The sequence below is a fragment of the Geotrypetes seraphini genome, chromosome 15, assembly GCF_902459505.1.
Source record: "Geotrypetes seraphini chromosome 15, aGeoSer1.1, whole genome shotgun sequence".
NCBI lineage: Eukaryota > Metazoa > Chordata > Amphibia > Gymnophiona > Dermophiidae > Geotrypetes > Geotrypetes seraphini.
Window position 1 is genome coordinate 65,715,747 of NC_047098.1, and position 14,140 is coordinate 65,729,886.

The 14,140-nt window shown below is 42.8% G+C and overlaps 1 protein-coding gene across 10 annotated transcripts in view; it reads right to left on the reverse strand.

Moving 5' to 3' along the window:
* The window catches only part of TSPOAP1 (TSPO associated protein 1), a 225,595-nt gene that overhangs the window by 172,687 nt on the left and 38,768 nt on the right, over nucleotides 1–14,140 (reverse strand). For all 10 annotated transcript variants that reach the window (XM_033922925.1, XM_033922922.1, XM_033922920.1 and 7 more), the window contains 2 exons: nucleotides 6,158–6,286; nucleotides 2,547–2,723 (listed from right to left, as the gene is read on the reverse strand). In XM_033922925.1, coding sequence (XP_033778816.1) covers nucleotides 2,547–2,723; nucleotides 6,158–6,286 — 306 coding nt within the window. The remainder of the gene's footprint in view (nucleotides 1–2,546; nucleotides 2,724–6,157; nucleotides 6,287–14,140) is intronic.

The window sequence follows — 14,140 nt, forward strand, 5'->3', positions numbered from 1 at the left end:
CTCCCATGTAGGTTTGTAATGTCTTTGTCTTCAATATATTTAAACAGGGTGGACCCCTTTTATATTTGTACATCGCTTTGAATTATGATATTGCGAATAAATCAAAATTTTAATAAAACTTGAAAACTTTCACACCAACTATGGAAAACATGGAGTTCTTCGATGTTACATAATGGATTCTATCTTCCTTGTTGTTAATCAAGTGCATCCCACCCTCTGATCTCAACTTATGGGCTGGTTGGCAAATGTGTTGCTGAAAGAGAGAATAGTGAAATTCCTAGAATCAAATGGGTTACATGAGACAATATGGCTTTACTGAAGATAAATCGTGCCAAACAAATCGATTGAGTCCTTTGAATGCGTAACCAGAGAATTAGATTGATGATTTGTACGAGATATAATTTAATTAGATTCAGCAAAGCCTTTAACACAGTTCCTCATAGGTGGCTCTTTAATAAACTTGAGGGACAGAATTTAGGACCCAAAGTGGTGAACTGGACTAGAAACTGGTTGACAGACAGAAGCCAGAGGGTGGTGGTGAATGAAATTCACTTAGAAGAAAAGGTGAGTAGTGGAGTGCCACAAGGATTGGTGTTGAGGCCAAATCTGTTCAATATATTTGACAGCGACATTGCTAAAGGGTTTTAAATCTGTTCAATATATTTGACAGCGACATTGCTAAAGGGTTAGAAGGTAATGTTTGCCTTTTTGCAAATGATATCAAGATTAGTAACAGAGTGGACACCCCAGGGGGAATGAAAAACATGAAAAAGAATCTGCAAAAGTTAGAAGAACCAATGTTCGGCAACTAAAATTCAATGCAAAGAAGTGCAGAGTGATGCACATGAGTAGAAATCTGAGGGAACCATATCAGCTGAGAGGTGAGAAGCTGATATGCAGAAAAAGGGAGAGGGACCTTGAGGTAATAGTGTCTGAAGATCTGAAGGCAACGAAACACTGTGACAAGGCAGTGGCTGTAGCCAGAATGATGCTGAGCTCTATAGAAAGAGGCATAACCAGCAAAAGAAAGGAGGTATTAATGCCCCTGAACAGGTCATTGGTAAGGCTCCACCTGGAATACTGTGTTCAGTTTTAGAGGTCATATCTGGCAAAGGATGTAAAAAGACTTGAATCGGTACAGAAAAAAAGCAACGAAAATGGTATGGGGTTTGCGCCAAAAGATGTACAAAAGAGATTGGGAAACCTGAATATGTATACTCTAGAGGAGAGGAAGGACAGGGGAGATATAAGAACATAAGCAAAGCCTCACTGGGTCAGACCAATGGTCCATCAAGCCCAGTAGCCCATTCTCACGGTGGCCAATCCAGGTCACTAGTACCTGGCCAAAACCCAAGGAGAAAGGAAAATGGTAAAACTAGAAGGCATGAATTGAGGTTGCAGGGCTGGCAGACTTAGGAGTAATATTAGGGTGGTAGATGGCTAGAATGCCCTTTCGAGAGGTGGTGGAGATCAAAACTATGACAAAATTCAAAAGTGTGGGATGAACACAGAGGATATCTAATTAGAAATGAATGGTATAAAACAAAGTAAAGCCTGTACTGAGCAATCCTACCTAGTCTGTGTTCTATAAAAGGTTTAGGATGAGCTGGGGAGGACTTCAATAGAAGCTCCAGTGATAGAATGGTTAGGATAGGCTGGAATGGGCTTCAATGGCAACTCCAGCAGTGGGAACCTAAAGATAGTACCGGGTGGACGTCTATGGTCTATTGCCCAGAAATACACTTCCCCCTCCGTATCCGCGGTTCCAGCATCCACCGATTCGGTTATTCGCGATTTTAAAACAAAAAATCTATTTTAATTTTTTAGGCTATTTTAAGCCCTGAAAGCTCCCCCTTAAGCCTTACCTGGTGGTCTAGTGGGTTTTCGGGGCAGAAGCAATCTAACCATGCTCCTGCCCCATGCAGATCGTTCATAGGAAATGGCTGCCTTGAGCTCCCATAGTCTCTCGAGACTATGACGGGAGCTCAAGGCAGCCATTTCCTATGAGCGATCTGCACGGGGCAAGAGCATGGGAAGATCGTTCCTGCCCCAAAAACCTGCTAGACCACCAGGTAAGGCTTAAGGGGGGCTTACAGGGCTTAAAATAACCGGGGAGAAGCAGGGGTTAGGGGCAGAACCGGCCCGAATATTATTCGCGAGCTGGCTCTGCCCCTAACCCCCGTGGATACGGAGGGAGAAGTGTATTAAAGAAAAGACAATTTTAACATGAATGTATAATGAGTGTAATTACTGGGAAGACTGGATGGACTATTCAGGTCTTTATCTGCTTACTATGCTACTTTAGGCCTATGATCACTGATATCAATTTCTAGATTTTACAACAAGAAAATTATAGTAAACTATATATCAAATTTGTATTACATTCTAAAATGCAGTAAAAATTATATTAAAAACAGAGCATCAATGGAAGGAGGAAGATCTGAACCCAACTTCACCCGCTATCAGGCTACTGCACTAACCAGTAGGCTATTCCTCCAATATAAATGTAAAGTAAATTAAAACAAACAGAATTCCAGACATTTCACCTTTCCCATTGAGAGTTTTATCTGTAGTTCTTGGCACTCTTGTTGCAAAGCTTCAATCTGTTTATCTTTTGCTAGAAGAGCGCTGGCCTGTTCCATCAGGTCTCTGGCACGTTGGCGAGCAAAGACTTTTTTATACACTTCCGAACTGGAGTTTTCCAGATGAATTGGAATATTTACCTGCACCAACAAAGACAAAAAAAAGGCAGTTCAGAAAAAGCAGTTACTTACTGTAACAGGGACAAACCATTTTAGTAGTCTTCCTCTAGACCAGAGATCTCAAGATCGTCCATATGAGACCCCAGGCATAAGGGGATTCATCTGTCATGATGACCTTGTGATGAGGGGGCAAGTGAAAAAGGAGACCTCTGGATAGATTGGAAGAGGTCATCCACCATCGAAGTGACTGCAGAAGAGATGATGTCACAGATATATGTTGTGAGAGACGACCTGTCGCTTGAGACCACTGAGAAGCAAGGGTCCACTGAGGAGTGCGAAGATGTAGCCTTGCTAGTGGTGTCACATGGACAGTGGAAGCCATGTGGCCTAGAAGAACCATCTATGTGCCTGGCAGAGATGGATTGAAGAGGAAGCAATTGCTGACAAAGGCAGATGAGAGCCTGAAGGCATTCTGGAAGAAGAAACGCTATCTTGAGAGTGTTGTCTAGGATTGCCCCAATGAACTGCAGACGTTGAGTTGGAAGAAGATGTGATTTGGGGAAGTTGACTTTGAATCCTAGAGCTTGAAGTAAAGAAATGGTTTGAGATGTTGCTTGGACCACTTCCTGAGAGGACACAGCCTTGATCAACCAGGGAAGAACATAAGAACATAAGAAGTTGCCTCTGCCGAGTCAGACCAGAGGTCCATCCTGCCCAGCGGTCCGCTCCCGTGGCGGCCCATCAGGCCTAATTGCCTGAACAGTGTCCATGACTAATTTTGTAACTGCCTCTAATCCTCTAATTCTATCCCTATTACCTACCTCTACTCCTATCTGTACCCCTCAATCCCTTTGTCCTCCAGGTACCTGTCCAGACCCTCTTTGAAGCCCTGTAGTGTGCTTCTGCTTATCACATCCTCCGGTAGCGCGTTCCATGTATCCACCACCCTCTGAGTGAAAAAGAACTTCCTGGTGTTTGTTCTAAACCTTTCCCCTTTCGGTTTCTCCGAGTGCCCCCTTGTGCTTGTGGTTCCCCGTAATTTGAAAAATCTGTCCATGTCCACTCTTTCTATGCCCTTCATGATCTTGAAGGTTTCTATCATGTCTCCTCTAAGTCTCCGCTTTTCCAGGGAGAAAAGCCCCAACTTCTTCAGTCTGTCAGTATATGAGAGGTCTTCCATACCCTTTATTAGCTTAGTTGCTCTTCTCTGGACTCTCTCAAGTACCGCCATGTCCTTCTTGAGGTACGGCGACCAGTACTGGACACAGTACTCCAGGTGCAGGCGCACCATTGCACGATACAGTGGCAGGATTACTTCCTTCGTCCTGGTCGTGATACCCTTCTTAATGATGCCCAACATTCTGTTTGCCTTCCTTGAGGCTGTGGCGCACTGTGCTGACACCTTCAATGATGTGTCTACCATCACTTCCAGGTCTTTTTCAAGGTTACTCACCCTTAGCGGTGATCCCCCCATTTTGTAAGTGAACATCGGGTTCTTTTTCCCTACATGCATGACCTTGCATTTTCCTATGTTGAAGCTCATTTGCCACTTTTCGGCCCACTCTTCCAGCGTTGTCAGATCTTTTTGGAAGACTTGAAGGCCGTGTGATCGGAGAGATGCAGCCAATCAGGCACTTCGTGAAGACTCTGGGAGAAAATACCAGGCCGAAGGGAAGGACCTTGTACTGGTAATGACATCGATTGATTTGAAAACTGAGGTACTTCTTGGAAGCCAAATGAATTGGAATATGTGTATAGGCTTCCTTGAGATCCAGAGAGCATAGCCAGTCATTCTGATTGAGGAAAGGATAAAGCAGGGCGAGGGATAGCATCCTGAATTTCTGCTTGACTAGAAATTTGTTGAGAGCTCCGAGATCCAGGATGGGTCTCAGTCCTCCCGTCTTCTTGGAAACCAAGAAGTAAAGAGAGTAGAATCCTTGCCCCTGCTGACTGAGGGGAACTTCCTCAATGGCATTCAGCAGGAGAAGGGATTGAATCTCCTGAAGAAGGGAGGACTGTACAGGGTCCAAAACAGACTCTTTTGGAGGATGGTCTGGTGGCAGGGTGTGAAAATTGAGAGTGTAACCTTGACGAATGATGTTGATGACCCAGAGGTCTGATGTTATGAGCTCCCAGCGAGCTATGAAAAATTGAAGACGGCCTCCGATGGGCTGAGGCAAAGTCTGCAGAATGGCGACGTTGGCTATGCTCTGAAGAAACACGTCAAAAAGGCTGTGTAGATTTGTGAGGGGCAGCCTGTTGTTTTTGCTGTTGTTGACGTGGTTGCTGTTGTCTGTCTCCTGGGTTAAGACTGAGTAGGAGTTGCAGGTTTTGCAGCAAACCTTCGCTGATATGAAGAGGCTGGTCTGAAGGGGCAAAAGGTTTCTTCTTGGGCTTTACTAGAATGTCCCATCTGGTCTCATGAGCAGACAACTTCTGGGTAGCCATGCCCATGGAGGCACCAAAAAGCTCGCCCCCCAGATAAGGTGCATTGGCCAATCTGTCCTGATGATTAACATCCAGCTCAGAAACTCGAAGCCAGGCCAGACGTCTCATGGCCACTGACATTGCTGTACCACGTGAGGTAAGTTCAAAGATATCATAGATGGAACGAACCATGAACTTATGGAGCTGAAGCAGGCCAGAAATGAAATGTTGAAATGCAGGAAGCTTGTAAGGTATTTTTGGAACGTGGCCACCTGTTTGACTAAATACTTAATATAAAAAGAAAAATGAAAAATGTAGTTGCTAGACCAGTTGGCTAACATAGCATTCTGGTATAGGCGTTTGCCAAACCAGTCCATAGCCTTGCCCTCTCTGCCAGGGAGTACAGAGGCATATACACTAGCCCCTGAAGATTTCTTTAGGGTTGATTCCACCAGTAGAGACTCATGTGGGAGCTGTGGTTTGTCAAACCCAGGGAAAGGAACCACTCTATATAGAGAATCCAGCTTGCAGGGAGCCAGAGGAATGATAAGTGGCTTTTCTAGATTCCTGTAGACGGTTTCCCTTAAGATATCATGGAGGGGATGCTTGAAAAGTTCCTTGGGTGGCGTTTGTCAGAGACAGCCTGTATTAACTGCTACTGATAAATTCAAGTTTGAAGGATGGGTGAGAGGGGCAGGGGAAGATTACAGAATAAGTGGCATGGAGCAGGTAACAAGCAGGAGAGAGTTAAGCATGATCAGCAGCTGGGAGAAAGCTAGCATTTATGCTGGCAAAACTGTAGTTGATCAGTCTGTTTTTAGAACATCCTTTTGAAAGTATTCACCATTCAGAATTAAAAACTAAAGGATTCTTTTTTTAAAAAAATTCTTCATTCATTTAACATCAAGTGCACAGAAAGTAACAACAATTTGACTAATACATCACTTGAAATCCCACAAACATTCTTATTAATCTTTCCATTGACACTAAATTAAAAAATTCACTAAAATAGATAAGGTAATACTCACCATTTTAAGATTTGCTTCTTGAAGGTTCTTTGCTCTTTCCTCTAAACGCTTAGCAATTACAGCTAACTCTGCATTCTTTCGTTTTAGCCTCTTCACTTTCTCCTCAGTACCTGGTAAGCATCCTTTACGCTAAAGATCAAAAAGAATGTGGCATCACAAACAGTAGCACATGTACATGTTCAAGAAAATTAATTTATAAAGGAAGATGCTCTTTGCACTTCAAGCCCCAAACCATTTTTCAGAATCATGATCGATATCTGTTTCAATAGCCACTTCACTAACTTCTATTCTGCCTTTCACAGTTTACTCTACATAGAAAAAATGAAATTACCATATATACTCGAATATAAACTGAGACTTTTGAGCCAATAAAACGGCACAAAAATGAGGATCTCGGTTTATATTCGAGCCACCATCCAACCACCGATGCTGCTGTCCTCTCTTCAATCCTCAACGATCACCACCAGTGCTGTAGTCAAACACCTACCCCCCACTACAGAATACCGGTACCGCTATCCTACCACCCTCAAAATGACCCGTGCTGTTGCCCTCTATGTGCGCCCTACCAGTACTGTAGTCACTTGCCCCCTCCCCGAAAAACACTGGTGCTACTATCGGCCACCCCTGCGTTGTCCTCCAAGCGCACCCCCCCCCAAGCTAACATCACACTTACCCATCAGCTGTTGAAGAAAAAAGCTGCCACCGCCAATGCTAGTTGTTGATCCGGTGCAGGGCCTTGAGCATATGTGCATGTTCAAGGCCCGCCAGCTTCCACCCCACCAAGAATCTCAGAGCATCTAGGAGGGGGCGGGAACCAGCAGGCTTTGAGCATGCGCAGATGCTCAAGGCCCCAAATCAGATCAACACAGAGCAATGGCAACAGCAGCTTTGAGCTGTAAGCATGACATCAGCTGTGGGGGTCATCTTAAGGGTGGCAGGACAGTGGAGTCGGTGTTCTTCGGGGAGGAAGGGCATGCGACTACAGCACTGGTAGGGGCGCACATGAAGAGCAACAGCATGGGTCATTTTGGGGGTGCTAGGACAGCAGTACTGGTGTTCTTCTGTGAGGTAGGCATATGACTATAGCATTGGTGGGAGCACGCATGGAGGGCAATGGTGCGGGTCATTTGTTTATAAATCTTTATTCATTTTTCATCTTACAACAAGTGCATAAATATTAAACATTTGACAGTAGGGACTTTAGATCATCTTTTGTTTTATTGTCCCTTTATCTTAGCCTTTTGGAACTCAATTTGGAATCGAGTAAATTGTTTATTGGAAAAGCATGTGGCATTATCTTATGATACAGTACTATTTGGTATGTCTGAGGAAAAAGAGCCAAATATCATCAAATAACAATAAACTTTTATTGATAATGACAGAAGTCGCCATTCAGCATGTCACAAGTAATTGGAAAAATTACAGTAGACTCAATTACAATTTCTGGTGGAACTCATTATGTCACATCTATAAAATGGAAAGAGCAATAGCTATACAACAAGGAAGCTATAAGAAATTTAATAAAATTTGGGAGCCATTAACTTCTTATTGTAATGAGTAAACACCATTTTCTATTGTAATATACACCGTCTAATGATTGGGGGGAGAGGGAGGTATATTTTACATTTTTCTTATTGGGGAAATAATAGAGGAATGATGAGAGGGGAGGGTGGTAATTTTATGTATTGTAAGATAAATCAGAAAGATTGTCAAGTGATGTGTTTGTTTTATTGTTTGTGCACTTGATGTAAGATTGAAAATGAATAAAGAATTAAAAAAAAAACCAAACAAAAAACAACATTTGACAATAAATACATCACTTGAAATTCTATCATTTATGATATTAATAGATAAAGTTTAATACCTTCCCTCCCACCCTTTCAATCTCAAATTCTTTATTTATTTCTTCATTTGTTTAGATATTGTTAAATTATTTCATAGGAAGGAAGGAAGGAAGGTTTGTTCGTCTTGAATGATTCAGGGGGCACCGCCTCTTCCTTCTTTAGAAAACAGTGAAAAAATAGGATCAAGTAATAATGTCTGAAAGTAGTTGAAAAGTACATGTATCAGAACATGACTGAACTTTCTTAGACAAAAAAAAGTATATTAGTTACTCAATCCTATATTTTAAATTGGACCAACACCCAGACCCTTCCTCCCATCCTCTTCCCTCTTCAATACAACAAATACCTATGGCTCCTACCATATATACTCGAATATAAACAGATTTTTTGGGTGGGGTCTGTTTACATTTGAGTCAACCCTTCCCCCCCCTTTATTTTCTCACATGTGGATGATGTCATCCATGGAACCTGGTACAGATAGTCAAAATTGTACCATCACTTTCAATTTTAAGGACAGCATGACTTCAGCTTGCGGGTCCTGTAGTTCAGTAAGATAGCTAGCTATAAGTCGTCAACTAGGAGAGGTGGGCGGGTTGTGAGAAAATATGCCTTCTACAGGTGAGTAACTCTGCTTTCTCCGAGGACAAGCAGGCATAATATTCTCACATGCAGGATTCCCAAGATGTTACGGCCTTTACGGAATACAGAAACCACCTTCAGTAGGAAGGAGGGCACTGTCCTCAAGATGACAGAAGAATCCGTAATTCAAAGAAAGGGCCCCTGACAAGAGAGAGCTTGAAGCTCCGAGACATGACACGCAGAAGTGACCGCTACAAGGAAGACAGTTTTGATGGTGAGATCTTGCCGACACACCTGCTCCAGGGGTTCATATGGAGGACGAGCCAGCAAGTGGAGAACCAGGTTCAAATTCCACGTCAGACAAGGCAGCGAGTGGAGAATCAGGTTCAAATTCCACGTCAGACAAGGCAGCCACAAAGGGGGCCGGAAACGAACCACCCCTCACAAGAAGCGGACCACGTCCGGATGGGACGCCAACAAACCCCTGAGTGAAGCGGGACCCAGACACAAAAGACCCGCTATCTGGACACAAAGAGACAGCCAGACTCTGCTTGATGCCGGCTTGCAGGAAATCCAACACCTGTGCTACGGAGGGAGACGAGGGATTCACTTGGGATCTGGAACACCAGGCCTCTACAGCATGAGGATGGAATCCACGAACAAAACTACTGAGTTTAAGGAAAAAATTAACATGAGCAGAGAAGACAAGCTGCTACAGTCTGACATGTTGGGAAGAAACTGGATTCCTGGGGGGCAGTCATGAGGTAAGAGGGGCTCAAGACTCTGTATAATGAGGCTTCCTACAAGCTGTCTGGTGACCATAGAAAGATAAACCACTAGTCCAGGAATAGAGTGGGATTATATAAGAATTTTGGATGCAATCTTTAGGCCATTTCTCATAGTCCAAAGCCTCCATGGGCTCTGCACGAGGCTCCTCTTCAGACTCCATGCTAATAGGGTATCTTGACTCATCTGTCTAATAAAGCTAATAAAGGATAGACTTTCAGGTGGCAATCTGCATCATGGTGGTGGAGATAAAGGATCTGACTGCATCCCATAGCACTCATCTGCAGAAAACTCCGGGAGATAGAAACATGATGGCAGATAAAAGCCAAATGGCCCAGAAACATGATGGAAGATAAAGGCCAAATGGCCCATCCGCTTTAACCATTGTCTCTTTCTTCAAGAGATCCCATGTGACTCTCCCAGGCCCTTTTGAATTCAGATACAGTTTCTGTTTCCACACCTCTTCTGGGAGACTGCTCCATGCATCTATCACTCTTTCTGTAAAAAAATATTTCCTTAGATTACTCCAGAGCCTATCACCTCTTAACTTCATTTTATGCCATATCATTGCAGAGTTTCCTTTCAAATGAAAGACTAGACTCATTTACATTACGTAGTTATTTAAACGTCTCTATCATATCTCCTCTCTCCCGCCTTTCCTCCAAAGTATACAGATTGAGATCTTTAAGTCTGTCCCCATATGCCTTATGACGAAGACCACAAACCATTTTAGTAGTCTTCCTCTAGACCAGAGATCTCAAAGTCCCTCCTTGAGGGCCGCAATCCAGTGGGGTTTTCAGGATTTCCCCAATGAATATGCATTGAAAGTAGTGCATGCACACAGATCTCATGCATATTCATTGGAAAAATCCTGAAAACCCAACTGGATTGCGGCCCTCAAGGAGGGACTTTGAGATCCCTGCTCTAGACAGACTCCATCCTTTATATATCTTTTTGAAGGTGCGGCCTCCAGAACTGTACACAATATTCTAAATGAGGTCTCAACAAAATCTTATACATGAGCATCAATATCTCCTTTTTATACTGGCCATACCTCTCCCTATGCAACCTAGCATTCTTCTAGCTTTTGCCATCACTTTTTCAACCTGTTTGGCCACCTAAAGATCATCACATACAATCACACCCAAGTCCCGCTCTTCTGTTGTGCACATAAGTTCTTCATCCCCTAAACTGTACCGTTCCCTTGGGTTTTTGCAGCCTAAATGCATGACCTTGCATTTCTTAACATTAAATTTTAGCTGCCATTCTTCTAGCTTCGTCAGGCCATTCTTCATGTTATTCACACCATCCGGCATGTCTACTCAATTGCAGATTTTGGTATCATCCACAAAGAGGCAATCTTACCCGACAACCCTTCAGCAATGTCATTTATAAAAATGTTAAAAAGAACAGGCCCAAGAATAGAACCTTGAGGCACACCACTGGTAACATCCCTTTCCTCAGAGCGATCTCCATTGACCACTACCCTCTGTCACCTTCCACTCAACCAGTTCCTGACCCAGCCCGTCACTTTGGGGACCCATCCCGAGGGTAGTTTTTCTCAAGTACCTAATTTCATTTTAGTTTGATACTTTGTAAAACACTTAGGTCAGTAAAATGCAGGAGCAGTATATCAAATCTTAAATAAACAAACAAAACACTCAGTTTATTAGACGTCTATGTGGAACACTGTCAAAGGCTTTGCTAAAATCTAAATACACCACATCTTGCGCACATCCTCTATCCAATTCTCTGGTCACCCAGTCAAAGAAATTGATCAGATTTGTCTGACAAGACCTACCTCTAGTGAATCCATGTTGCCTCTGGTCCTGTAATCCACAGGATTCTAGAAACTTGACCATTCTCTGTTTTAAAAGTGTTTCCATTAATTTGCATACCACAGAAGTCAGACTTACCAGCCTACTTGTTCCTTACTTCCACTTTTGTGGAGAGGGACCACCTCCACCCTTCTCCAGTCCTTCGGTTCCACTTCCGACTCTAGAGACTCATTGAAAAGGTCAGTCAGCGGAGCTACCAGAACTTCCCTAAGTTCCTTCAGCACCCTAGGATGTACACCATCTGGCTCCATCGCTTTGCCTACCTTCATTTTAGCTAGCTCCTGCAATTTTGTGGCTTTAATATGATCTTTAACAACGCTACTCATCCTCCTTTTCTTCTTACCCTGTTTTTCCTGAATAGATTATAGCCCGATACAACTACACCCCAGTCTTCCATCACAGCTTCTAGATCCAGAATCTTGTTTCCCATACTTGGAGCATTAGTATATACTGCTTTCCAGACATTGCCCCCTTTTCCCATCCGTGTAGAGGTATTCAGTGATTTACTTTCCTAAGGGCTTATACTCATCCGGGAGCTTTGTTTACCCTGCCCCATCACTTCTAGTTTAAAGCCCTCTTCAGTAGATTAGCCTGCCTGCTGACAAAGGAACTTCTTCCCTTCTTTGATAGATGCACTCCATCCCTGCTCAGCAGCCCTTGGAAGATTATCCTACGGTACAGGAAGCCAAAACGCTCTCAATGATACCATCCACTTAGCCGCACATTCATCTCCAGGATGAGAGCTTCTCTGCCCTTTACCCTCAACAGGGAGGATGGACGAGAATACCACCTGCACACCTGACTGCTTCACCTTTTCTCCAGAGCCAAAGTCACTTTTGACATGTTCGCAGGGGTACCTGGCAGTATCATTAGTGCCAATGTGGATGAGCAGCATCGGATAGTAGTCATCAGGTTTGATGAGTCTTGGCAAGCTCTCCATAATAACATCTTGGATTTTGGCACCAGGCAGACAGCAAACCTCTCGTGACATGTCTGGTCTGCAAATGAACGCTTCTGTACCACTCAGAAGGGAATCACCAACTACCACTACCTTACGCTGCCTAGTGATCACGGATCCAGTACTTTTTGGGATTTCAAGCTCTGGTCCTTCATCTCCTTGGGATGCTCTCATCTACTCCACTTCCAGGTTCTTCAGTTCAAGGACGGGGTTAGTCACAGTACCAATCTTGCAATGTTCTGTAATCTGAGTCCAGCTGTCTTCCCTCAGCACAGCCTCTTCTTCCCCACTACTGGAAATCTTTGACATGTACTTTCTACAACTCTATCGGTAAGACTATACTCTTCTTTCTAAATATTCTTTTCCTCCATTTCTTTGCTAATCGGTCCCTTCTTTACCCTTCCCTTTAATCACTCTTATCCTCACCTAATGGCCTCAATTCCTGTTTCCTGGGCCATCGACCCCCCCCTCAAGTTCTCACAGGTAACCAGCCTAAGTGTGTTACAGCCATTTCTCTAATTCCATACCATACAACACACACTAAACTTTTACACCATTATACTAAACCAAGAATAGGTCTCTTAAATGTTTACTCCATTAAAAACAAACACCATCTAATACATGATTTTTTTTTTTTTTTTTTCCTTTATAATTTTTATTCATTTTCAAATTTTACATGAAGTGTACAAAATATTGAAATACAATTGAATGATTACATAATATCACTTTTATATCTAATACATAATATTCTAAACAATATTTTTATCCCCTCTCCCTCCCCCCACCCTTCAAGTACTTTCCAATCATACATTACATATTGTATATCATATTATAGCATATTGTGTAAAAATTATTTTCACTACCCCCCCCTCCATGTGTGTCACAAAGAAAATATTGAAAAGAAGAAGAGAATTCCTACTATTCATTCATTACAATATTTTGTCAATGGCCCCCATAATACATGATTTAATTCTCCAACACGACCTTCACATTCTCTGCTTAACAGAGATACGGCTAATCCATGCCGAGGCTTATATCAACTAAGCCTGCCCAAACAACTATAAAGCAAAACTTCAATGCCGCCCAAATAAAAAAGGAGAAGGCCTAGCCGTGATTCATCATTCTTCTATCCCCTTTAAAACTGACCTCTCTCCATCATATAACTTTCACCCAGTTGTAACTCCCCAATTCTCTATTACAAACTCCCAACCTCTTAATTTCCTCCTTACTTACCTCCCCCCTCCTGTCACCAAACCTTCCTTAACTGCCCTCATGTCTGCAATAATGGACTTTAGCATTTCCCATCCAAACCCTATTATCTTAGGGGATTTTAATATACATTTCGATCAGCCTAATCACCCAAACACATCAGAACTCTTAACCCTAACCTCAGATATCTCCCTGACTCTACTACTCTCATCTCCTATTCATTCTGCAGGACACACTATTGATATATTTGGCCCAACTGCTATCAGCCCTCTCTTTCAAAATCCTCAAACTTACTCTCTCCCTTGGTCGGACCATGTTCTAATCAATCTCCAACTAAACCTTCCTACTCCCTCATCCACCATTTCACAGAGCACTTATACTTCTAGAGACATCAATAAAATTACAGCTTCTGCTATACAAAATTCCTTTAACCTGAACCTACAAGATTTCACTAATCTTTCAACAGAAGAACAATCTGATCTCTGGAAAGTCTCAACACAGTCTCTCATGGACCTTCTTGCCCCTTCCCAGCAAAAACATCCCAATTACAACCTAAAAAGAAACCATGGTACAATGAAAATCTTATCCTCCTCTGCCGGCAACTCCGCTCCACCGAATATAAATGGCGGCAATCTCGGTGTAACAATTCCCTTCTTCAATATAAAGGGGGATGGTATAAAGTTCTATTTTAAAAAACTAAAAAAACAAAATCTAGACAAAACACATCCAGCAAACTTTCATCCTATTGCCAACCTTCCTCTCATCTCTA